The 25662-nt window shown below is 32.4% G+C and overlaps 1 protein-coding gene across 1 annotated transcript; it reads right to left on the minus strand.

Moving 5' to 3' along the window:
• Positions 1-978: 978 nt before the first annotated feature.
• Positions 979-16318, minus strand: LOC132736696 (photoreceptor-specific nuclear receptor-like). The gene is made up of 7 exons (XM_060723886.1): positions 16069-16318; positions 9608-9847; positions 6198-6306; positions 4981-5585; positions 4294-4653; positions 2302-2469; positions 979-1567 (listed from the first exon to the last, which is right to left on the minus strand). The coding sequence occupies exons 1-7, from the start codon at positions 16094-16096 to the stop codon at positions 1326-1328; spliced, it is 1752 nt and encodes a 583-aa protein (XP_060579869.1). The 5' UTR covers positions 16097-16318; the 3' UTR covers positions 979-1325.
• Between the last annotated feature and the right edge of the window lie 9344 nt (positions 16319-25662).

The raw sequence follows: 25662 nt of genomic DNA on the forward strand, positions 1-25662 counted from the left end.
GAGAGAGGGTCACGACAAAGGCTCCAATTTTTGTCTTTGAAAAGTGGAGCTTAAAACTATAAATTGAACTTTTACCGGGATGGATTTATACAAATAAAATGGGAATGCATGTACGATGCAAAAAAAGATACAAGTGAACATAATTGACAATTTTACCATATCTTTTTTTATTTTTAACAATACAAACAAACAAAAATAAACTAACAGAAATGATAAAGTTAACAGATTCTTCAATGCAAAATAGAATAAAGAAGATAATAACTTTTTATCGAATCTTTCATTGACCAATTAAAAACATAGGACATAGCAATAATACAGAATGATACCCAGTCATTGTCATATTGAAGAACGTAACTATTCTTTAAAGTGGATTGGTTCATAATTGAAGGTTTATGATAAAATAAATAATTATATTAATGGTATTAAGTTAAGCTGTCGTAAGAAAAACATTAAGATTATAATTCATCATATAAATGTTCATACTCTATCATTAGGATCTCCCTAGCAACATATGTTTTAGGAAATATCTTATAAGAATATCCAAAACGATAAATTTCTATTGTTTTTTTTTAAATATTTGATGTACTGATGGACAATGTTCCTATTGTAAGACAAATCCACTTTAAAACATTTGATATTACTTAAGTTTGCGTTATTACGCCTCTTTTATTTACAAAAATAACAAGAGCCAAAGAGAGAAAAAATATACTGGAAAAAAATGTGCTGTAAATTATTCTATTGAAGTTATACGTACAACATGTATTAAACATATTCACGTTTGATAGTAGAGAGAGTTTCCCGGAGTACTGTCCCTTTGTACAAATAAGATAAACCATTATATTGTAATGCTCTTTCGTGTTCTTGTTGGCAACGACATTACCCTGCAAGGTTTGCACATTGAGAAAACAGAATATAATAACCCTTCAAATTTCTATTCCGATATCCCTACAATTGATAATTGACAGTGCTACAAATGGAAGGTGAAAAGATCCATTTAAAAAAATTACAAGTGAATTGAATATTGTTCAGATTCCCTGTTATTTTGTTACCCGTATATTTCAATTCAACGTTTGGTGATCATTATCAGGGAAATTGTTCTTGAACCATAATTGCACCAAATGTTTTGAATGAACTTGTCCAACTTTCAGTCTGGACAAAACCATTCATCATTTTAGGGAAATTTTCCAGGATGTTTACAGACTCAATAGCAAGCAGTACCGACCATGACCTTGGTCAGCACTAGCCACTTGTAGAATCAGTTGTCGCCCGCAGGTTAATAGTTAATTTGACAGACTTGTGTATCCTGGAAGCGCTGAGCAATCGTTTTAACTTGATTTAAACATGTCACAAAGAAGACGCTCGATCGGAATATTCCCTATGGTTCGTCGAAAGAAAACTTCTTCTATAGACCTCGGACCGACTGCTTTCAAACTAGACAATTGTAGCAGGAGCTTTCCAAACCTGAGCTTGTTAGCTGGATGGTTGGAGAAACAGTATTCAGTTAGCATAACCTGGGCTTGATCCTGTAGAAGCTCTACCTGAAGGTAGTCACGTAACCCTTTGATTTCTGTATAGAGAAAATAAAATGTACTTAACACAGATATAATACAAATATACATTTTATCATTCTTATAATAAATTAACTATGATTTGGCGTCATGGCCGCGTGGTTAACGCGTCGAACTAGTACTCCGAGGATAACTTGACGCAAATGTTCAATACAATGCTTCGAAAGTTGGGGTGTCGCATTTATCCGTTTAAACGGGTACGGTCGGTTTTTAGCAAATAAAACGGGAAGAAAATTTAATAAACGGTTAGTATTTGACAAAGAACCGACTTTTTTAATTGGTTTAATATAATTCCTTAGATTTTTATCATAAGATGACACTTTGATTGTTCAACAATGTATTTGTCCGATCTTATCGAGTACGGTACAACCCTAACGGAAAAATGTAAGACCATATTCGGATATGTATTTTAATCATTTGCAGTAGACTAATGCAAATAAAATCCCATATCTTGCCATAAAGGAAAATCTAAGGATCGGTTATCAGGTCGCTATTCAAACGGTTAGAATCTTTTCTAACTGTGAGACCCTTATTCGTAAGTATATTCTTTAGCCAAAAGCGTCTTTCACAACAGAAATAAAATAAATTTTGTTTTAACTTAATAATACCGTAGACTAATAAAACATTAAAGAAATATTCATATAAAGTCTTATAATAATTAAAACGTCTTTTGACTTTTAACATTAACATACTAGCAAACAACAGCATCAACAACAAAATATACTGCACTAACCTGATTTGAAAAGGACAAGTGCTTTAAGACAAGCATATTCCGTTGAGTCAATACGCATGGCGGCAAATCTCAGAATGATTTCTTGCAACATTCGTATTTGAGAATACAACACTGTCGCACGTTCTGATTGGTCCGTTGTTGAAACCCCAATAGCAGACATCAAAGAACCTAAATTATAGAGGTACATAATGATTTATCACATAATTTATAAGCAACTTACAGCTAAATAGGTAACATTAAGCTTAATTTCTAAATTAACAAGCAATTATCATAGTATTGCAAGCAATCCATAAGTCCCCTACCGGTTAGAACCCCAGCAACATTCTGATGGGCCATTGACCATTCAAATTTAACAGTGAATAAATGACATGAATGAACTTAAATCTTTTGAGTTCTAAGTTTGTCTATATCACAGTAATGTGTTAACTTTCCCTGCCTAGTAAGAAAATCATGTTTATACAACCTTGTCATATTATTACGATGTGGGATTTTAAAGTAAATCCTATAAGGAATGAAGAAGTTGGAGTAAGAAATACCAATTTCTCGAAACAAAATCTAAGTTCAAGGGGGACATAATTCTGGAAATAGTCTTGCTAGAGTATTTAACCTTCACAAAAATGTTGAGTGAAAATAAGAAACATGTATATGAAGTTTGAAGTAGATACATTAGGAAATAAAGAAGTTATTTAAAAAAGACAACTTTTTTTTTCCATAAAAATTCTAAGTTCAAGGGAGGTAATACTGATAATTTTTGTGCTAGAGTTGTAAACCTTGTCACATATGATGTGGTTGATGACCAGAAACTTAATTATTAAAGTTTGAAGTAAACACCTTAAGAAATAAAGAACTTATAGTGAAAAAGCTGAAAAAATTTTAAATCAGAAATCTTGAAATTCAGGATATTTGTTGCCATAGCAACCAGAATTTTCAACATAGAAAGAAAAGAAAAAGATGTGCATAATTTCCAGACTGCCATCTACCAATAGTTCAAGTTTCATAAAACTATTTTCTGAATCAGTACTTTTTGAGTTATCACTGGATCCAGTTTATGTGTTAAATTTGCCATATTTTCAGACTATTTGTTGCCATAGCAACCAGAATTTTCAACATAGGAAGAAAAGAATAAGACGTGCATAATCTCCATACTGCCATCTATCCATATATCAAGTTTCATAAAAATGTTTTCAGTACTTTTTACGTTATCGCGGGATCAAGTTTTGTGGACGGACGGACTGACGGACTGACTGACAGACGGACAGACGTATGGACGGACAGACAGACGGAGGGTATACCTAAAGTCCCCTCCGGTTAAACCGGTAAGGGACTAAAAAGCGCTTATTTAAGGAAATACCATGGGTCTATATTTTAAAGAGTCAAATATTTACCGATATTGGACTGAAATGCGCATGTACAGCCAAACCTGTGAACAAAGGACATCCGAATAAGAGCGAAGGTATGTTGACGAGTGGTCTTTATTAACAAGGTGACTTTAATTCGCAGTTATTCATACAGGTTTGACTGTGTTGCAAATCTTAATCGTATATGTCTACATCAGTTCTCCAAAAAAATGTTTAAGTTTTGAAAATTAATGACTCAAAAATGTCCGTTTAAAACAAATATGTTGGTAGTTTTCTTATAAAGAATGGCGAATGCACACAATCTTTGCTAAGCAGTAATTAAACTCCCATTTAAAACTTAAAAAAATGATTTATTCTGTTTAAGTTCAGTATTCATGTTTGTTAATTAAAAGAAACATTCTACATTTTAACTATTTCGAGTATCGACCATAAGGTTATGAAAAATATAATCTTAGATGTTATGAATAAATTTCATAGGATATGATTTTAAGCCTTTTAAGCATTAAACGTGCCTTTAGAGCTAGGGTCAATAATTAAACAATTGAATTGTTTCAATACGGGTAACTAAATAAATTTTTCAGCTTAATGAAATAACGTTAGAACAATTTTAGAATATCTTCGTTCAAATCCTTACTTGTATCTAGCGACATGGACCACTGCGCAGCACTTAAGATAAATAGCTCACACCACGATTCCTCCAATAAAATGGCTTGATCCCGGAACGGAAGTGCGAGGAATGACGGGATATTGCGCGCCCATTTTATTGACATGAAGAGTATCTTCGCCGCAGTTTCGTATGTGACGTCAATGTGGGAACGTGATACGTCTGCTCGATTATTGGAATTGCTCTCGGAATACATTCCTAAATTAGATATGTTGAACAGAGTATTACTGGGCATGTACTTTGGAAAGAAGCCGTCTAGGTCATGGCGTGGTGTTTTAGGTGTTGCATGCCTATCAGGACTCACACTGGACGAGGTTTGTTCTGGAGAAACTGGAAAATAGGAAGCATTTGTTTTGTTAAAATTGCCAAAATATAGAACACTAACGACCCATTATTTATGCTAAGAAATAATACATGCATATCTAAATCATGTGAAACCTATATAAGATATTAATGTGAAATAATCTTAAGACCTCTTGGTTTGCATCTATCACAAACTTTTGTTTTTCTTTTTTTAATCTATGAAAATTTATTTGTTCAACTGTTTAGCTAACTACCCGAGAAAGAAATTAGGCGACTTTAATTGGCACATATGCATTGTAGATCATATCCAACGAAAATAACAATGTCTTAAAAGGAATTATTAATTATACATACTAGCACATTTGACGTCATCATTCTCCTCCACTGAAGATTTTGTTGTTGACGTTGGAGACGGACTTTGTTCGGGCATTGATCGGTCACTGGATTTAGGGCTTGCCTCTGCGTTTGACACAGGCGAAGGGGATCTAGAAACTGATATATATTCATTCATTTCCTCCGACGAACCAGACTGGTTTATTTTGATATCATCAGTAGAATCATTCTTATTCTGTGGAGGACTGGTACCAACCGGTTCTTCTTTGGAGCTGTTTTTGTTGAAAAGATTTGCATTGCTAGCTGGCATTGATTGGAACAGATTAAGATTATACGGTCGTCGATTGGTCATTTCATGTTGGTACCCAAAGTTTTGTTCGGCTGGTGATACGATGGTGGTAAAGTGACCGGGGCCACACTGCCGTACACCGTGTAATGAATTATATCCAGTAGGCATTGTGTCGCGGAATTGTGTAACGTTAGGTGAAATCGAATGAGGAATAGGGCGAAAACAAGATTGACGATGATCTAATGGTGTGTAGCGTCCAGGCGGAAGTGCGCTGTTATAACCAAATTCTGATTGAAACCCAATTTGTGGTCCGTATTGCACATGCCGGAAGTCTGTTCTGTAACAGTAAAAAGAAAATATTTTCGTCAAAAGAAAGTTTAACTATCAGACATGTAAGGCTGAAGATATTGTTTTATTGAAATTAAATTCTTAAGCAAAGACGGGGTCATATATAAAGCTCTTTCTATGTAATAGTAACATAAATAAAGAACAAGAAGTTAAAGGATTGAAGCTGGTTAAGACGTTAAGTGGTAGCCCTTTTTTTTGTCCAATGTGAAGGCCTGAATTTGAAATTATGTAACATTCCATTTCGCATAAACTGTTTTAAATAGCTTTTATTAGTTTTCGTAGGCCTGCACCCGTTGTGTTCATCCAGATAGACTCGACGTTTAAATGAATGGTTAAATAAAGCTACTGATGACAGGGGGTTTTTTTTGTTTGTTTTTTTTTTGGGGGGGGGGGGTTGTTTTGTTTTTTTTTTTTTTTTGGGGGGGGGTTGCATTTCGATCGGCTGAATATTTTCAAATTTTGAAATTCTGTTTCGTGGAAAAAGTAGAGCAAAGACTAGACATACATTATAAAAACATCTGTATATCATTTTTTACGTTTTGTTTAAAAAAAACAATGAACGGAATTTTATGGAATATATGGGTTAGGTAATCGATCCCACCTTGTTCTGTCAAGAAAGTCACCCATTGGATAAGGGGAATGTCTTTCTTGTCCTTCTAGCTCCTCCCTCTTATACTGATAACACCGAGGCGCCCTTTCATGTTGAACAGCTGAAAATATATTTAATTGTATAAACAAATTAAAAAAGCACGTCCAGTCAGTATCATAAACATTTTATCACATACCCGTGCCGCTTTTGCGACTACGTAAAAATGGTAATAAAAGGATTGGAGCACCACACTAAAAACCCTATTCCGGTATATACCGGACAAGGCGCTTGAATGATAAAATGCTAAAATATTGCCTTTTTACCCAACGAAATGAACTTTAAAAGGTCTAATTCATCTTTTCACACCGATTTAAATATGATAATGAATGAAAAATGTAAAAATCGGCGAAAAAACCCGATATTTATCTATTTTGTGATCATGATTTCTGCAAGCGTCTAGAGATACTGCTCCAATCCTGTATTGAGTTAAATCCATTTTGACGTGACGTCATTTGCGTTGTAAAGTCGCGCTAAATGTTAGCGTTATACTACATATTTAGGCGCGTCAATGAAAAATAACTTTTTTTACACTTAAAACAGTCTTATTTTTGGAATGTGATAAGTAGAATATTAAATTCGTGTAAGTTAATTACTAAATTTAATAAACTGGTTCAATAAAATAATATCAAGCTCGCCAGAGGCTCGCATAATATTATATTCAACTCGTTCAATAAATTCAATATTGAACTTACACTCATTCAATATCCTCTACGTCTTGAACTCATTTCATAAAAAAACATACTTGACAACTCATGTCATACCATATGATATCATATCATATCGTTTATCATATCTTATATCATATCATATCATATCATATCATATCATGTCATGTCATATATCATTATTGCATATTGAAACGGTGAATTTTTTGATAATCACCGACTATATGCATACAATATGTTTTATTGAATACCAAAATGAAATTCCTTATTTGGTTACTTTTTTAAAGTAATCCGATTTCCTTTCGTCACGCAAACAGGCAATAAATAAAAGAACGGGAAAGGGCAGAAGTTATTTTCCACTTTTCAACAATTGGCGAGTAAATGTTTATGAATATATAAAAAATATATGTTCTATTTTAGATCATTTTGCATAATAAAAAAATGATAAAACTGAAATAAAAAACATAAAAGTAAAATACATTCATTGCAGTAATTGTTTGGATTGAAAATGAAAATGACAACAGCAAAAAAAAATTTAGACAAGTTTTGTGAACACATTATTGTTATAGTCCTATACCAAATGCAATGATGTACTCATAAAAATCTCAATAAAAATATCAGTCGCGTCATGACAAAAAAATAAACAGCAGTGGTGTCCCTTTAATAAATCTATAGATTTCAGTCAGATCGATTTGCATGTTCTCTGCAGTCTTCTTTACGATTTGTGATCATTGAATCAATCTAGTAGATTTAGTTAATAATCACTTGAGATGAAGATTTGATGATTCGTTGGTATTATTTCGGCGGTGCCGTGTCCCATCTACTCTTAAAAAACCTCTTGCACGGAAACACGGCTGTTAATTTTACAAAGACGAGTGTCTACTTAACGCTAAAGTTTCATCCCTAATGGCGGCCAGTTGAGAACTCGAGATCGTCAAGAAGTTTGAAGAGGTTTGATTTGCGATCACGTGGTCGCCACGCTTTGATTTTCTGACCAATTAACGAACGTATAAGTGTGACGTATTGGGCATAACATATTATTTGAACAAGTAATGGCTTCTAAGGAGTACCAAAATGAAGTGAAGACGTTAGATTTCGTTTCTTGTGAGTCTGAAAGTGGTGTTATATTTAATCGATTAATATTACGTTTCAAAATGTATTAAACACTAGATCTTTAGACATTATGCTATCTGGCGCAAAATATAAAAAAGTCAAAGTCGCATGGTTACAGCACAGTAATTTTTAAGTTTTGCTAAAGAATTTATTTTAAGAATGCACTATAAATTCTTGAATGAAATAATCGAAATAACATACCCATTTTTTTTAAAAAGTTGTATCGTAACGCGGATTACTAGTTAAGTTTAAAAAAAAGTCATTTATTAAGTTTTGCTTTGAAATTAAGCTACACATTTTACATCAGTTCATAAAATTTAAGGCCAATCGTTAACACTCTTGTTTAAAAATTTGATGTTAATTCTAAATTTTATCCAAATTTGGAGATCACTTATACATATATTTGTAATTCTGATCAAGTTATTTTATCAGGTTATTTTTTATTATTCATACAATTACTCCTGATTTTTATCCCAAAATTAGATTGCTTAGAGCTTCTCAGATCAGGTTTTTTTGTGTGTTTTTTCATACTTTCTGAGAAAGCTGTTAAGGTAGTCTTACTGTAATGCTTTCCCAGCCCAAAAAAATCTAACATCGGCCAATATCGTAATTAATCGGTCATTTCCGGAACGTTATTTTTCACGATCTTCGGTATTTAATAAGTTATAATCGGGGTTTAGTACATAGCGATAGAGGATGAGTGATTGTAAATAACCGTTCGCCCAAGATTTTGAAAAAAATGAATTTCCGGAAATAGCCGATTTGCTACGCTATTGGCCGATGTTAGAATGTTTTTGGCGGGAAAGCATTACAGTAAAAATACCTTAAGTTACCACACGACATTTACTGTGTCGGTATGACTTTAGTATCCAAACAAAGCAAACTATCATTTTACCATATCTACAAGTATCTACTTACAGCATAAAATTTTAACTAAACAAAGTGCATATTATAATGTCTTATATTATCAGTGAAAGCTTTTTTACAGCTATGAAAAATAAATTCAGGATAATTTTGATACAGATTTTGATTTTTTATTTCATGACAACAATGCCAGGGTTGGTAATATAGACTAACTAATAAATTTTCATTAGAAAATAAAGCGACACGAAATCATCCTATATGGGTAACATCTTTTGCAATATAAAAGTCCAAAATTCGAGACTTTATATAACATTATTGTATTAATATAGCTCTGTGCCAAAATATACTTCAAACAAAAGTTATTTAAGACTACGCGCATATTTTTAGAAATGTGTTTTTTTATTTATTTATTTTTTTATTTTTTTTGGATGTTAGAAGCGAGTTTAATACATTTAATTCAAAATATCCGTGACAATATTTTTATCAATTTTCTATACCTATTAAATGTGGCCTCGTAGTTTATATTTGTTTAAATAACACTCATCATTACTGTTGTAATACTTTTGGTAACAACTGTTAACTCGAACTGGGATGCTATGTAGCATTTAATTCTGAAATCAATCAAACATCATATGGGCTGCTCAAAATTCAAAACTGCGAAAAAAAACAATACATTATGTTCAAATTTAGAAGATCAAGAGATTGAAAGAAAAATCTTACCATCTTTGTTCATCTGAACTTCTAGGCATTTTTTAAAGCGGCACGACTGGCATTGGTTCCGACGAGCCACGTCGACCACACACGTCCCGTTCTCTTTGCAGACGTACTCTAGATTTCTACGGATACTTCGTTTGAAAAATCCCCGACATCCATCACAGCTTTGGACGCCATAATGTTTCCCAGAAGCCTTGTCGCCGCAAACTCTACAGAGCACATCCGGTTTTTGTAATGGCGTCGTATCTGAAGTCAAATGTTGATACTATGACAAAAATGTATATATTTTGTACTTTACTCTCTTATTGTAATTATCCTCAACCCCGCTTTATATTTTTGATTGACCTGCCCGTACAAAAACGTCCAGTATTTTAAAAGAGTACTGACTTAATAGTGAATAGTGCAGACCATAATCAGACGACATGGAAGTGTCGGCTGATCTTGGTTTACAGAACAGAACAGAACAGAACATTTATTTCACTTGTACATCATGTACACCGTGCACATAAATAACATATTTACACAACACAATTATAGTCACACAATCTATATTAAACAATACAAATGTTATATCAACCAATGAGTTATTAAGAGGATGATTATGATTATATATCTTGACTCATTTGTTTATTTCTACAAAGGTCACATGGGTAGATTCAGTTTCCGCCAGAAGGCTATGGGTTAAAGGTGACTTAAACGATATCAAGAAACCAGAACACGAGGAATAACACGTGCAATATTAACTTACAAATTAAAGCAGATGATATGGAATTCAAACTGCATAATTTGTACCATAAAGTTTCAAAACAACTCAGCTCTCTATAAGATAGAACTATAAGATATATCAATTATAAAATAACCATACTTTAATCATCAATTGAACAACATAACTTAAGTAAGCGTAATTATTTCAATAATTTTGAATGACTTCAAAAGCATGTCTTTTCGTGATGCCATAATTTCGTGTTGCTATTATATCCATCTATTCAACATTTTTTTTTCAAAGAAACTTTGTCAATTATCAAGATATTGCACCAGTAATGGAACCAAAAAGTGTCGTCTGCTACGACACGTCACGTGATCAACTGTAATAAACCTCATAACAAGCAGGAGCGCGTTAAGGGAATCAAACAAAAAATAAAGTTAGAAAAAAGCATCATCAAGTTTACACCACTTCCCTTTAAAAAGATAATTTAGAAATATTATATTAAACTTGCTAAACCGTCAGGGCACTTCAACGGTCACTTTTTTCAACATCCAAAAATTATTGATATTATTACAAACCTGATATGAATTGACGATTTTGCCCAGAATCTATCCCTAATAAATCCAACATCCTCGTTTTAAAGTTAATTAATTATTAATTAACTATTTTATTTCGTTTAAATTATGATTAAAAATTAAAAAATTCGTGCATGTATAAATCGGCTATTATAATATCTAGCACCCGTGACTGTTCCTATTAGTTCATTTGCGTACTAAGTAAAATCCTCTGCTGAAAAACAACATATTTGGAAAAAACATGTTTAAGGTTGCCATGCAAGATTAAGACATATTAATACCCCACCCCATTGTTTACCAATAATTAATGTATTGTGTGCAACCCATAGGGTAGCAAAGCGGGGTTAAATATTACGTATTATTGCTGGTTAAACCTGATTACTATTCCATTATTACATGGGCAAACATCAAACATTTCTATGGTAAGATTTATTTTTTGAGCGTTTATAGAATAGATTGCTGAGTAATCCTTTTTAAGAGTCGCGCAATTTTGCGCAAAAACCAAGAGATTAGTGATCGTCCGAGGACATCCGATTAATTCATTTTAATATGCTATGAAAGAAGTTTGTCCTTAAGTTTTTGATCTGGCATATAAGAGCATTGCTTACTTAAAATGTTGTTCTTTTTTATCGAAGAATTATGTTGGTACCTATAGTGTATTAGAAGTACAAAAGAAAATATGGTAGGCCTGACACTAAGACTAGTTTATTACAGTTTGTTTGCTTGTGTTTTTTCTTTTACCCAAACTGAATTCCATGATCTAAATAAAGACATTCAAGTACTAAGTTATCATATGAAGAAGTTATCCAGTTAGTTTACGGAACTTTAAGTTTCAACACCAGTGAATTTGGAATGACGTCATAGTACCAATACTATGTTTGATACGACGTAAAAACCCTACCCAAAAATACTTGTGCGTATCTGTAGTGCACAACTAAATCTACGTCTATTTGAGGCCTATCTTTATTTAAGGACGTTTTTATTACAGCTGTCTTTATTTTAGGGCGTAATCATTAGAGCTATTTTTATTTTAGGATGTTTTATTGAATTAGTGTCTATTTTAGGTCGTTTTTAGAGTTATCTCTAGTTTAGGCCTTTTTAAAAAAGATTCTTTTCATGATTGTTTGAAAAAAAACATATTTCAATTGTCTTATACAGTTTTGTTGTTGTTTTTGTTGTAATTGTTGTTTTAAGGCACATGTAAATTTATATTTATTTCATTGTGAAAGCACATATGGAAGTGTTTTATGAGTCATACGTTGGTTTGCTGGATAATTTATTTCAGACTCTTTAAAGATTTCACCATATTAATGTTTAAGAGACAAACTGTTGGGAAAATATCTCACATTGGTCATTTTAAAAATATAAAAGATAAATATATGTATTGGATGAGACTTATATAAACTAATAAATGCACGCCAAAACGGGTCAAACGTCATCTATTTATAGATATTTTAAATATTCTTTCAACAAATGCTAAATAATAACATAAAAGTAACACTCTCTCGCATAATACTATGACGGTTTATTTAAGACTAAGGCTTTATTGATATTCGGAGCCAATCAAATTCCTGTGACAAACAAACTTAAAATGTAAAAACAATCTATCAACAAACAAAATGGAGATAATAACAAAATAGAACAGAACAGAATAGTATTGGACGAAATATCAATAAAATATAGCATACACAATATATCATGTAGGTTTTTTTTTTATAAATAACGCAGTTGAATTAATCTATAAATATAATAATCATTTATTTAAGGTATTTTCATAAACTTTCCATTACACATAATATTATTGTTAAGATGATGAATATAATTTTATATATACATAAAATACAACTGTATATAAATATTAATTATTCCTAATATCCTTGGATATAATTCGGTTATTATACCTTCACTTATTTAATTTTCCATGTAGACTCGCCCGTTTAACTCACAACGAGTGTAAAATGTCAATCGGTAAAAATGTTGTGAGCAACTTCCGTTCCTCGTTGTGAGCACACATCTATGATGTGTGACACGATAAACAAGGTGAGTTTTTCATAATTTTTGAAGATTACAGACATTTATGTAAAAATATCGGAATGCAGTTAGCTAGCGGTGTGTTTTCTGAGTATGCACATGTAAAGATATTGCCTGTTGGTGGACAATTTGATGGAAATACCGTGCGACGCAGTCACTCTGTGTAGCTGGAAAACTGGAGACAACTCCTCTCCGGACCAAATTTAACATTGAAAACGTCGATTCTGGTGAAGTTCTGTGCATTCTAACCTAAAACAACTGCCCACAAGTCTTCAGCGTAAATTATTACCTGAAAGTCTTCATAGAAACGAAGATATACCCTTTTTTGCTTTAATCCTCGTTGTGAGCACCATAACCTCGTTACGAGCAAGACAAGCGCAGTGCGTGTCTGGTTTTAATATGTAATTCAGATGGTGAAAATAAAATTTTCAGTCTACCAAAGCCATTAAAACGTTTTTGCACAGCAGCATTTCTTTGCAAGATGTTGTGCATACCTCGAAGGGAGGCATATTAGTTTTGAACTGTCCGTCCGTCAATCAGTCCGAAAACTTTAACATTGGCCATAACTTCCTTAATAGTAAACGGATTTGATTCATACTGTATTTGAACACAACATCCCTTAGCACAAGACCTTCCTACGGAACTGTATTTTTTACCTTGACCCCTGAATGGCCTTTACCTTGAAGGTCAAATTGTCCAAAAAAACTGTATTTAAATATTAATTATTCCTAATATCCTTGGATATAATTCGGTTATACCTTCACTTATTTAATTTTCCATGTAGACTCTACGTAAATGTATTCTAAAAACCCTACATGATATATGTTTGTATGCTATATTTCAATGATATTTCCTAAAAAATATTTCGAATTTAGAAACGTGACTTTACAACCACTCAACTTGAATATTTTAAACTAGATGCGCATACAAATTATAGTAGCATGCGCACTTGAAAACAAATAGATGGTGATATATGTATCTCTTAATATTGATACTTTACTAGAAGCTGTTGGCAGTCAATACAAACATAATTTCATCAATATTAAAAGGTTAGATAACTTTGATATGCAAAATAAAACATTTTTATCAAAATTCACACTGGTTTCAGCGAATTTTGTAGAATTAGAATTCCCTGTCGTAGAATTTTGCAACTTATTCTTTTTAAATATATTCTAATGTATTGAGAAAATAAAAACCCTCGATATAATAGATAAAAAGGTCGAATTACGGATTCCCCTTAAATTAAAAAAATATAAAAGAGACTTTTTTCTAAGATATAGCGCACAGCAGTGAACCGAAAAATCGCACACTTGCTTTTAAGCGAAGCACCGATGGTGTTAAAGGTGTGCAGATATATTGGGGAAAACCTTCCGCGCAAAAAGATAGTGCTACTTGACTATAAAACCATATCAAAATTCTAAAAGTGCAATATGCATATATCTCAATAAGATGTATTTTTAGGTATATTGACAGAGTCAACTATTTTTTACCTTTTTTTATTCACATAATGTATCTGAATTTAGAAAATGACAAGTAGTTTCTTTTGTCTATTATAAATTTTATATTGAAATGCTTTATGACATTGTGTGTATATACTGCGCGTACATTGATGAGACATAAAAAACAAATGAGCCGCGTCACGACAAAACCAACATAATGGGTTTGCGACCAGCATGGATCCAGACCAGACTGCGCATCCGCGCAGTCTGATCAGGATCCATGCTGTTCGCTTACAAACTCTATAACAAGTAGGGAAACCGATAGCGAACAGCATGGATCCTGATCAGACTGCGCGGATGCGCTGGCTGGTCTGGATCCATGCTGGTCGCAAACCCATTATGTTGGTTTTGTCATGACGCGGCTCATTTAATGGTTAGATACCACATCATCACGCACCTGTTATATGCTACCACTCGGGCCATCTTTTTGCAGAAATTCCGCATTGAACAGCCTGTTTTTCTCATTGTTACAATAGCACAATGATAAAAAATCATTTATATGCATGTTCATCCTCGAAGAAATCGTAGAAACGGATCATCCACAAAACGCTTAAGGGCCCTTAACCTGCCGAATTTCTATAATAGAGAAGTCTACCTTACATATGTACAGGGTCAGTTTTTTGAGGGAACTGTCTATTACCCATTTTGAGGGGATGTCAAGATTAAGACATTTAAAAAAAATCAGCCAAACAATATAGAGAATGGTCAAATAACATGTATACAAATGTGTTGATTGACTGGTTAACCACTGTGTAGAAAGACAAACAGTGATCTTTCATGCTTAATTGGGCTCTTGATTTTTGGACGAATTATTGCGAAGTAAAAGAAAGGTTGTGTAATGCATTTCATCACAGTGAAATCTTCCTTATTGTATTAAATCTAATGAAAAGTGGTGGTGAGGGGAAAAATATGACAGAAGCCCCTGTACATTTTACGGAACTGCATTAGACTTTAAACTGGATTTTACCATTCATATAATGTGCATTAAACCTTGTAAAAGGATTTTACTTTCACTTCAGGAACTTAGCTCAATGTTCAACTTAAACATTTTTATTGTTATCATTTTTGGTTTCATTTATACTTGTCTTTAAAAGTGAATTTGCAAAGTGTTCATCATTTTACATTGTGAGTTTGGTCTTTATCTGAAAACTGTCCTACTTTCACTTTTGACCCACAAAGTGAAAATCAAGCATGGCCGTCAACTGGTCAATGGGGAATCACATTAAATAAAACTTTTAACAGTTTTAAGATATTAAAATAAAATTTATTTATTGTAAAATCGAGTTAGTATGCAAAGCACGTGGTCAGGGTGAAAACATGGTCATGGGATAAACACGCCAGAGTGCAAAGCACGTAATCCTAATGAAAGCACACGGTCACAGTGTAAAGTACGTGGTGCCACTGCAAAACACGTGGTCTCTGTTGTTCAGAGTGCAAAACATGTAGTTAGAGAGCAAAACACGTGGCCATGATACACAACACGTGGTCACAGAGTAAAGTACTTGGTCAAAGTGAAAAACACGTGATACAGTAAATACTTGAAAGAAAATGCAACATGCATTAAAAAAAAATCTAAAGTATAATGCACATTTGTGTTTATTACTTTAATCCTTTTGGTATATTTGAAGAAGAAAAAACAACTGATAAAACTCTCACCTCGAAGCCGTACGCCGGAGAGATTCATACTTCGAACAATCAGGGCCGCCGCCGACGGCAGTCTTGAAGTTTGAGGTCCTTTGACGCGTGGAATTTTTAAAATTTATTCACTTAACCGGCTTAAATAAAAGTAATTCGATTGTCACTAATGTTTTATAAATCACTGTAAAATACATTCATAAAATATAAAACGATCGTATACAAAAGACCATGTACAATGAAATTTGCACGATTTTCACGTACAAACTATGGAATTTGCACGGTTTTCACGTATAAATGATACGCATGTATCCCGCATTTTTGTCCACAAAATAATTATAAATCACCCTAAATATGTTTAAACTAATAGCGCAACAGTCGACGAACGCTGATTGGACAAGAAAATGTTGACAGATTCCACATAATAACGTCTAACAGCAGCTCTGATTGGACGAAAAAAGTATCACTTTAACATAGATTGTCAGGAAAAAGTCTGCTCTTCGGATCGGCGATATGTTTGTATAATTGATTATAAATTGACTTTACACTAATTTGGCGCCTATCACAGAACGTTCGGAGTAAAGGCAAAAATTCATCGTGCATTGTGCCGTAAAATACAGAAATGAAAGACAAAATAATCGTGCGCGTGTTTAGGCCTATTTTGGCTTAAGAATATGTGATGCCACTAAATATCTTTCATTAGTTTATTTTCCAGTAAAGTCCGTCTTTTTTAAATGGGGAGAGAAAAAAAACATCAACATCTAAATTCAATTTTAGCTTTTCAATATCGTCATACATTTGGAAAGAAACAACAAGGATTTCAGTTTCTCGGTTTCACAAGGTATCTGATAAATACATATATAATTCATGCTGCCGTTTTCTATAACCCAGTGACTTATAGGATCATGGGGGTTTGGCGATTGTTTGTTTTATGTTTGTTTAATACTTATATGAACTGTACACATGTATTGTGAGTTACTATAATAATCACAATCATAATGATTTTCTTCTTCCTCTTCTCCTTCTATTGTTACTGTTATTATTGAAATGAATGAATGAATGAATTTGATTGATTTAAACATATTTTATTGTCAAAAAAGACATATACATTCATGTAAACATTTACAATACAATGACATAAAATATTTGGCAAAAGGGTTGACCGACAAGTTCTCTCAACATTAGCAACGTGTCTTCCCTGTGAGTGAATGAATGAATGAATGAATAAATAAATAAATGAATGAATGAATGAATGAGTAAATGAATGAATGAATGAGTGAGTGAGTGAGTGAGTGAGTGAGTGAGTGAGTGAGTGAGTGAGTGAGTGAGTGAGTGAGTGAGTGAGTGAGTGAGTGAGTGAGTGAGTGAGTGAGTGAGTGAGTGAGTGAGTGAGTGAGTGAGTGAGTGAGCGAGCGAGCGAGCGAGCGAGCGAGTGAGTGAGTGAGTGAGTGAGTGAAAAAATGAATGAATGAATGAATGAACGAATAAACTAACAGTATTTTTTTTTCTTTTATTAACAAGATATAATTCATAGAAAGATGGATCATTTGGTTACACGAGTTTTTATACTCTATCACGTACCTATTAGTTCTGAGGGCACTCTCCCCATGGCGTCTATAATCCTCTATGTCACCTCAATTCTACAAGTCACGTGTCAGATTGAATGCTGACCAATTAAAATGCAGCATCTCTTTTGATCGGACATGAAGTACGCGATTAGAAATAATAGTCCACGGTGAATGATTCCTGATACAAAGTGAAACTGTCGCGGACAGTTGCTGGCGGTCAAGTTTTTACATAATTCTAAAGCACTTTCCTTTTGTCGCGAGTTCATGCCAGGCTAAAATGGAATCACGTGACTAAAGTGACATTCGAAACTCAAAATGGTGATATGATATTCAAACCTGTCATTAAATATCATTTACTATAAATTATATAACTACCACATAACACGATTTATACTTTCATTCAATATTCAAACTTGTAATTCAATATTCAACCTTGTCATTCATAACCTTATTATTCAATATTCAACCTAGTCATTCAAAAGATTATCATTCAATATTCAAACTTGTCACTCAATATTTAACCTTGTCAATAAATATTCAACTTTATCATTCAATATTCAATCTTGTCATTCAAAAGTTCAAAACGTTGTCATTCAATATTCAATCTTGTCATTCAATATTTAACATTGTCATTCAATATTTAACCTTGTCATTCAATATTCAACTTTGTCATTTAAAATGCAACATCGTCACTCAATATTTAACCTTGTCATTCCCTATTCAACCTTGTCATTCAATATTTAACATTGTCATTTAATATTTAACCTTGTCATTCAATATTTAACCTTGTCCTTTAATTTCAACATTCTCATTCAATATTTAACTTTGTCATTGAAAACGTTGTCATTCAATATTAAACCTTGTCATTCAATATTTAACGATGTCATTCAATATTCAACTTTTGTCATTTAATATTCAACGTTGTCATTCAATATTCAACCCTGTCATTCAGTATTCAACCTTGTCATTCAAAACGTTTTCATTCAATATTCAACTTTGTCATTCAATATTCAACCTTGTCATTCAAAACGTTTTCATTCAATATTCAACCTTGTCATTCAAAACGTTTTCATTCAATATTCAATCTTTTCATTCAATATTTAACCTTGTCATTCAATATTCAACCTTGTCATTCAATATTCACTACTGTCTAACATTATTTAACATTGTCCTCTTAGGTTAATTTATATTGTTAAATTGGTACAACATTTACCACTACCACACGACACTGACTGATGTCACACAATATCAAACATTGCCAAACAGCATTATCATACAACATTCACTTCAGTCATACAAAATTCAATACGGTCATTCAGTATTTAATACTGGCATACAATATTCATTATTGATAAACAACATTCAGCACTGTAAAACAAAACATTTAACACTGGCATACAATATTCAACACTTGCATACGATATTTAACAACGGCACACAACATTCAACACTGACATACAACATTCAACAATGGCATACAACATTCAACAATGGCATACAACATTCAACGCAGGCATACAACATTCAACACTGGTATACAATATTCAACAGTTGCATACAACATTTAATAACGGCATACAACATTCAACACTGGCATGCAACATTTCAACACTCAACACTTGCGTACAACATTCAACAATGTCATACAACATTCAAAAATGACATACAACATTCAAAAATGACATACAACATTCAACACTGGCATACAACATTCAACACTGGCATACAACATTCAACAATGACATACAACATTCAATACTGGCATACAACATTCAACAATGGCATACAAAATTTAAAAAATAACATACAACATTCAACAATGGCATACAACATTCAACAACGGCATACAAGATTCAACACAGGCATACAAGATTCAACACTGGCATACAACATTCAACACTGACATACAACATTTAACAACGGCACACAATATTCAACACAGGCATGCAACATTCAACAATGACATACAACATTCAATACTGGCATACAACATTCAACAATGGCATACAAAATTTAAAAAATGACATATAACATTCAACAATGGCATACAACATTCAACAACGGCATACAAGATTCAACACAGGCATACAACATTTAACACTGGCATACAACATTCAACACTGGCATACAACATTTAACAACGGCACACAACATTCAACACAGGCATGCTACATTCAACACTGACATACAACATTCAACAATGGCATACAAAATTTAAAAAATAACGTACAACATTCAACAATGGCATACAACATTCAACAACGGCATACAAGATTCAACACAGGCATACAACATTCAACACTGGCATACAACATTCAACACTGGCATACATTGTTCAACAATGACATACAACATTCTACGCTGGCATACAACATTCAACAATGGCATACAAAATTTAAAAAATGAGATACAACATTCAACACTGGCATACAGCATTGGGCAATGACATACAACATTCAACGCTGGCATACAACATTCAACACTGGCATACAACATTCAACAATGACATACAACATTGAAAGTAAAACAACCTTTCTTTTATCGTCTATCTTTTCAGGTAGGAGTTTTGTATAGGATTTCACTCACTACAGTGTTACAGCAATAGCTCAATACACTTGAAGAAATCATGATCACAAAGTAGAAAAATACATGTAGAACTTTTTTCTTACATTTTTCATTTAACGAATGCCAATGTAGACTTTTCAATACAGCGGATAGTTACTGAAAAGAAAGCTACAAAACCGTCTAAGAACCGTCTCAGTGTTATAACGTGATACAAATGCAAATGATTTATTACTTTAGCGTTTTACTTAAATTTAACCACGCTTAATATATTAAATGTAATTGTCAATCTTTCTAAACATTCATCTATTTTAGGGAAAGTTTTAAACATATACCTACTGAATAACGACCAGTGCAGACCGTGGTCAGACGCCACGTTGAAAAAGAGATTTTAGAAATATAACCTAATGACAATGGTTAAAATTTAAAGAAAAATGTTCAAAGTTGATTTAGGGTGATTCCGCATTGTCAGCCATATTTGATTATCGCTATATGGGTCCAAAGTGAAAGTAGGCCAATTTGCATTTAAAAAGACAAAGCTCACAATGTAAAGTGATGAAAAATTTGCAAAATTACTTCAAAGGTTATACATTAAGGACATATATAAGTAGTATAGGGGTCTCTTAAGACCCCTATACTACTTATATACACAAAACTGAAAATTATAACAAAAAAAAATATTTGCAGTACCTTGAATTTGCTAAATTTTTGAAGACCAAGAAAATCTGTTGTAAGGTTGAAAGCACGTTTTGTAAATGCTACAAAACTCCGGTTTAAAGTATGTTATTGTTATTGTACAGAAATATGTCATTGTTTGCAACAACCGGTTTTCAGTTTTATGTATATTAGTCCTTTATAGTCACTTAGTTACTTAGGGCAATTAAACATGTTTTAAATGTGGAATAAACTTAATCAACAGAAAATTGATGGAATAATTCTCTTTACAAAGAATGACAACTCGTCTTCGGCTTTATTTAAAGATATCAGTAACATCCATTGCGCAAGTAAGTACAATCGCTTTCCAATGCCTATAGGGTACATTCGAAGATTTATGCAAAGAGAGACAACTCGTCTTTAGATATGATCAATGGTCTCCATTGATTGTTTCCCTCTTACAGGGTCATCACGTGATTGCAATTTATATCGTAGACCTGCGTTTTTTAATAGTTGAATTTTCCAATATACATTTATATAAAATAAATTAAGACCTTAAACTTGTTGCCTGTAAATTTCCTTAAAACCAGGAAGAAAGAAAATACAAAATCCTATAGAAATAAGACTCTAAGAACAAAATAAAAAAACTGTATTACAAAAGATATTTATTAACGAAACGTCATGTTTTAACCACATGAACTTTTACCGAATAAATTCTTGAAATGATATGCATTCAAAAATATACCTGTCTTAAATAACATCACATAGACTAAGTAACGTAAATTCTGTGTGAAAAATACCAGGACACATTCCGATATAAGGACCTTATTCATAGCGCCCATTGTCCAAACGCTAACTTCCATTACGAACGGGTCACTCGGTTAAATTTCAAATGAATTGTTTGATTTTCAACAAAATTCTTACATCTAAAGCAATTGAAAACTTCAAAACTAGCATCAAAAGAAGCATGGCGCAAAATATGTCTCCGGTTTGTGAATGACCTGTCTTATGCATGTACACCATTCCATACATACTTTATCGTCGGAAACCCAGATACACATTCCGTATATACAACATCGTCGAAAACCACTTTCCATATTGCATATAAACCACATTGTCGAAAACAACTGTATACTACATCGTCGGAAACCACGGTGCATTTTGACTATATCTTACATCGTCAGAAACCACTATTGTCTGTATACTACATCGTCGGAAACCACTGTGCATATAATAAATTAATTGTCTATATACTATATAATTTCGTGAAATGTTTTAAATTTATACACAGACACTTGGGGTTTGGAGCTCAAAACGCCTTTTTTGATATATATGATCAGTACATGTCCTGGGATTGACAAATATGCATTTTATTTGGATTTTAAAGGCGTTTTGAGCTACAAACCCCAAGCGTCTGTGAATTTATATTATTCAAAATTCCAGGGTTATAGTGCATATAAAGGGTTATTCGCAAAACTGTTGAAAATCCTTCTTTATTTCATACAAGTTACTGCAGTTTTGCGGTCAACCCTCGATATAAGCAACCCGAGAACTAAACAGTTTTATTTTACCAGCATTTCATTGCTTTTTTGATTTTTATCAGGGGAGGCAACTAGAATATTACATTTTCTTAAGTTTATATAGATTACTTTCCCCTTGGGAATATTGCAAAAAAAAAAGATTAACACATTAGGCTATATAATAGTAACATGTAGAGTAATAATACATGTACTTTGCCTTAATGTTAAACATTAGACTTTTATATTACACATCATAATTCTAAATTTAAAGTTATGCTGTAACATTATTTATTTAAATATACATGACGTAACTTTTTTCCATGTGAAATAACCATAACGTATTAATTTTCTGCTTTTTTCACATCACCATCCGCCTCTTTAGATGATATGCCCGTTACATAACAAATCAATGAAAACGATGCTACATGGACCACCATATGGATTATATGTGGGTTTTATTAATTAATTAATTAATTGATTGATTAATTAGTTAAGTAGTTAGTAAGTTCGTCCGTCCGTCCGTCCGTCCGTCCGTCCGTCCGCACTCACAGGAGAGTAATTATGTGGCTAGAGGGACAATAGGTAACTGTTCTTTCTCTTTGATGTCATTCATTCCATAATGCTTTTATGTGGCTATTTTCTTTTGCGTGGCTAAAAAGAACAATAGAGAGAACAATAGAGTAGCCACATAATTACTATCCTGTGAGAACATCCGTCCGTCCGTCCGTCCGCCCATCCATTCATTCATTCATTCATTCATTCATTTATTTTTTTTATTTATTTATTTATTTATTTATTTATTTATTTATTTATTTATTTATTTATTTATTTATTCATTTATTTATTTATTTATTTATTTATCTATCTATCTACGAGTATCTATCTATTTACTTTCATTTTGGACTAGGGAAACGAGCCTTAATTGATAAGGTTGGGTCCATTATGATTTTTATTGGAAAATCACGTTAGTGCAAACGTTAGATGTAAATTGGTGACATTTAATTTCACAAGTGTGAAATAATTATACATTGATGGGTACACAATAGTTAATCCTACTGCACGAGTACACAAATGTAAAATATATAAGTTTGATAAGTTTATTTTAGATATTCCAAATGGTCTATGAGGATAAACAGACACATGATAAATGACAAGACGGTGTAAATCATACATATAAAATAACATGTGCAAGTGAAGAACGTTTACAAAACATTGTATGTCATCATTGAAAATAACTATCAAAACAAAAAAGATGTTCAACTTTAAACGTAATGCTAAATGAATTACCACTGTCTAGCAAAACTTACGGAGGTAAAATATACATATATTTTATTAAATGAATTTGACAGCATACATATATGTACATTACATGTCTGTGTCATATAAATTCATACATATACATGTTCGTGTACGTGAATGTTGTTTTTGCCGAAACAAAATACAACAGAAACTTAAAAATTGGCGTATAAATTTAGCTATAGAAAGTGGTTTGTAGAGTTCGCATAATCGTAAGCATAAACATTTTCACTATACATTTACATTTATATAATTTACATATTTATTCGCTGAACTAAGGGTTCAGTCATTCAAAACAACGATGTTGATTTAGACTATACATGTAGTTGTGAAACAAAATCGATAAAAAAAACCTATTGTTGATATTCCTAGATGCAGAAATGCTATTGCTAGATTAAGACTAAATTCACACAACCTGAATATTGAAACTGGTCGACATAACAATATTGAAAGAAATCGACGTTATTGTGTAATTTGCAATTCAAATGATATCGAGGACGAATTCCACTTTGTTTTAGTTTGCCCTTTAAATCATGAAAACAGGAGAAAATATATTCCTAAATTCTATTATACACATCCAAGTATGTTTAAATTTATAGAACTGCTAAATTCAAAATGTAAAAAGACTCTATATAATCTTGCAATTTATTGTATTAAATGCTTTAGACGGAGGACTGGCCAATTAAATAACTTATATAAATCCTTTTTGTTTTTATTATAACAATGTCATAATATTTCTATGAAAGATATAATATTATGTACTCTAATAAGATGCTTACTCAGATCACTCTCAACTGTTGAATTTAAACAAATATTTGTATTTAAGTTTATTTATAATTTATATGATTTGTGTGTATTATTGTATGTTATGACGATGAACTGTATGCTTAAGTCTTTAATCTGTTCTGTGAAACTTATCAGTAATGCTTAATCAATAATATTGATGTATGACCTTAATTCAAAATCTGAATATGACATTTCTGTCGCTTTTCCTTTCTCTGCCGTCACAGAATAAGTAAACCCTAGCAAAAATGAGTCAATCAATGGGCATGCTCTGGAGTGCGGGTAACTAATACCTGCACTTCTGTTAACGCACTGTGCATGTACATGTATATCTATACGATTTATCTCTGACACTTTCAACAGAAATGTCCCCAAACTATGATACAAATACATTTTATTTTTATATATTGGATGATGTACTAGCCGAGTCCAATATAGATTTTGCAGCTGTGTAATAAGTTTTTATCTTTTAACATTTTGACAGCATTTTATTACGTCCAATGCTATATGGAATTGGTGTAAATTTTTGGACGAGGCTAAATAAAGTACCAGATGGATTTGATATGTTATTTCGGAATATAAAAAAACAATGCTAATTTGATCAATACGGTTTTTGTCATTATGGTGTAAAGACCGTTATACTATAAACTATAACTATTATCAATTAAAATGATTCTTTGCACTGTAAAAAAGTCTTTGTTTTGGTTATGTGATAAATAGAATATCATATTCGTGTAGATTCATTACTGAATTTATTGAACTCGCTGAATACAATAATATCATGCTCGCCAGAGGCTTGCATAATACGATTTTATTCAACTCGTTCAATAATATACATATTGAACCTACACTCATTTAATATCTTCTTTATATTCAAAGATTATATCGTTTGAACGCTGGAAGTTAGTTGATGTGAAATAAGCGTCGCATTCTCAGTATTCTTAAACTGTTCACATAATGAACTCTAGTTTTTAATTACATCATTGTAGTAATTCCTTTTTTTTATTAACTTCAATGTTTATGTCTCAAATGTTAACAGTATGTATGAATTCATACAACTTCAATCATTATTTCTGGTGGTTGGATAATTAATCGATTAGTTATGAAATCTATGACGCGACGACAACGGCATACCAACTCATTATTCTAAAGAGTTATCCCCTGCGAACCCGTGTGTCGCTTGGTTAGCTCAATGGACGTTATGATAACGCGTTGGACTAAGAACTGGGGAC

The sequence above is a fragment of the Ruditapes philippinarum genome, unplaced genomic scaffold, assembly GCF_026571515.1.
Source record: "Ruditapes philippinarum isolate M1 unplaced genomic scaffold, ASM2657151v2 ctg3510_1_1_1_1, whole genome shotgun sequence".
NCBI lineage: Eukaryota > Metazoa > Mollusca > Bivalvia > Venerida > Veneridae > Ruditapes > Ruditapes philippinarum.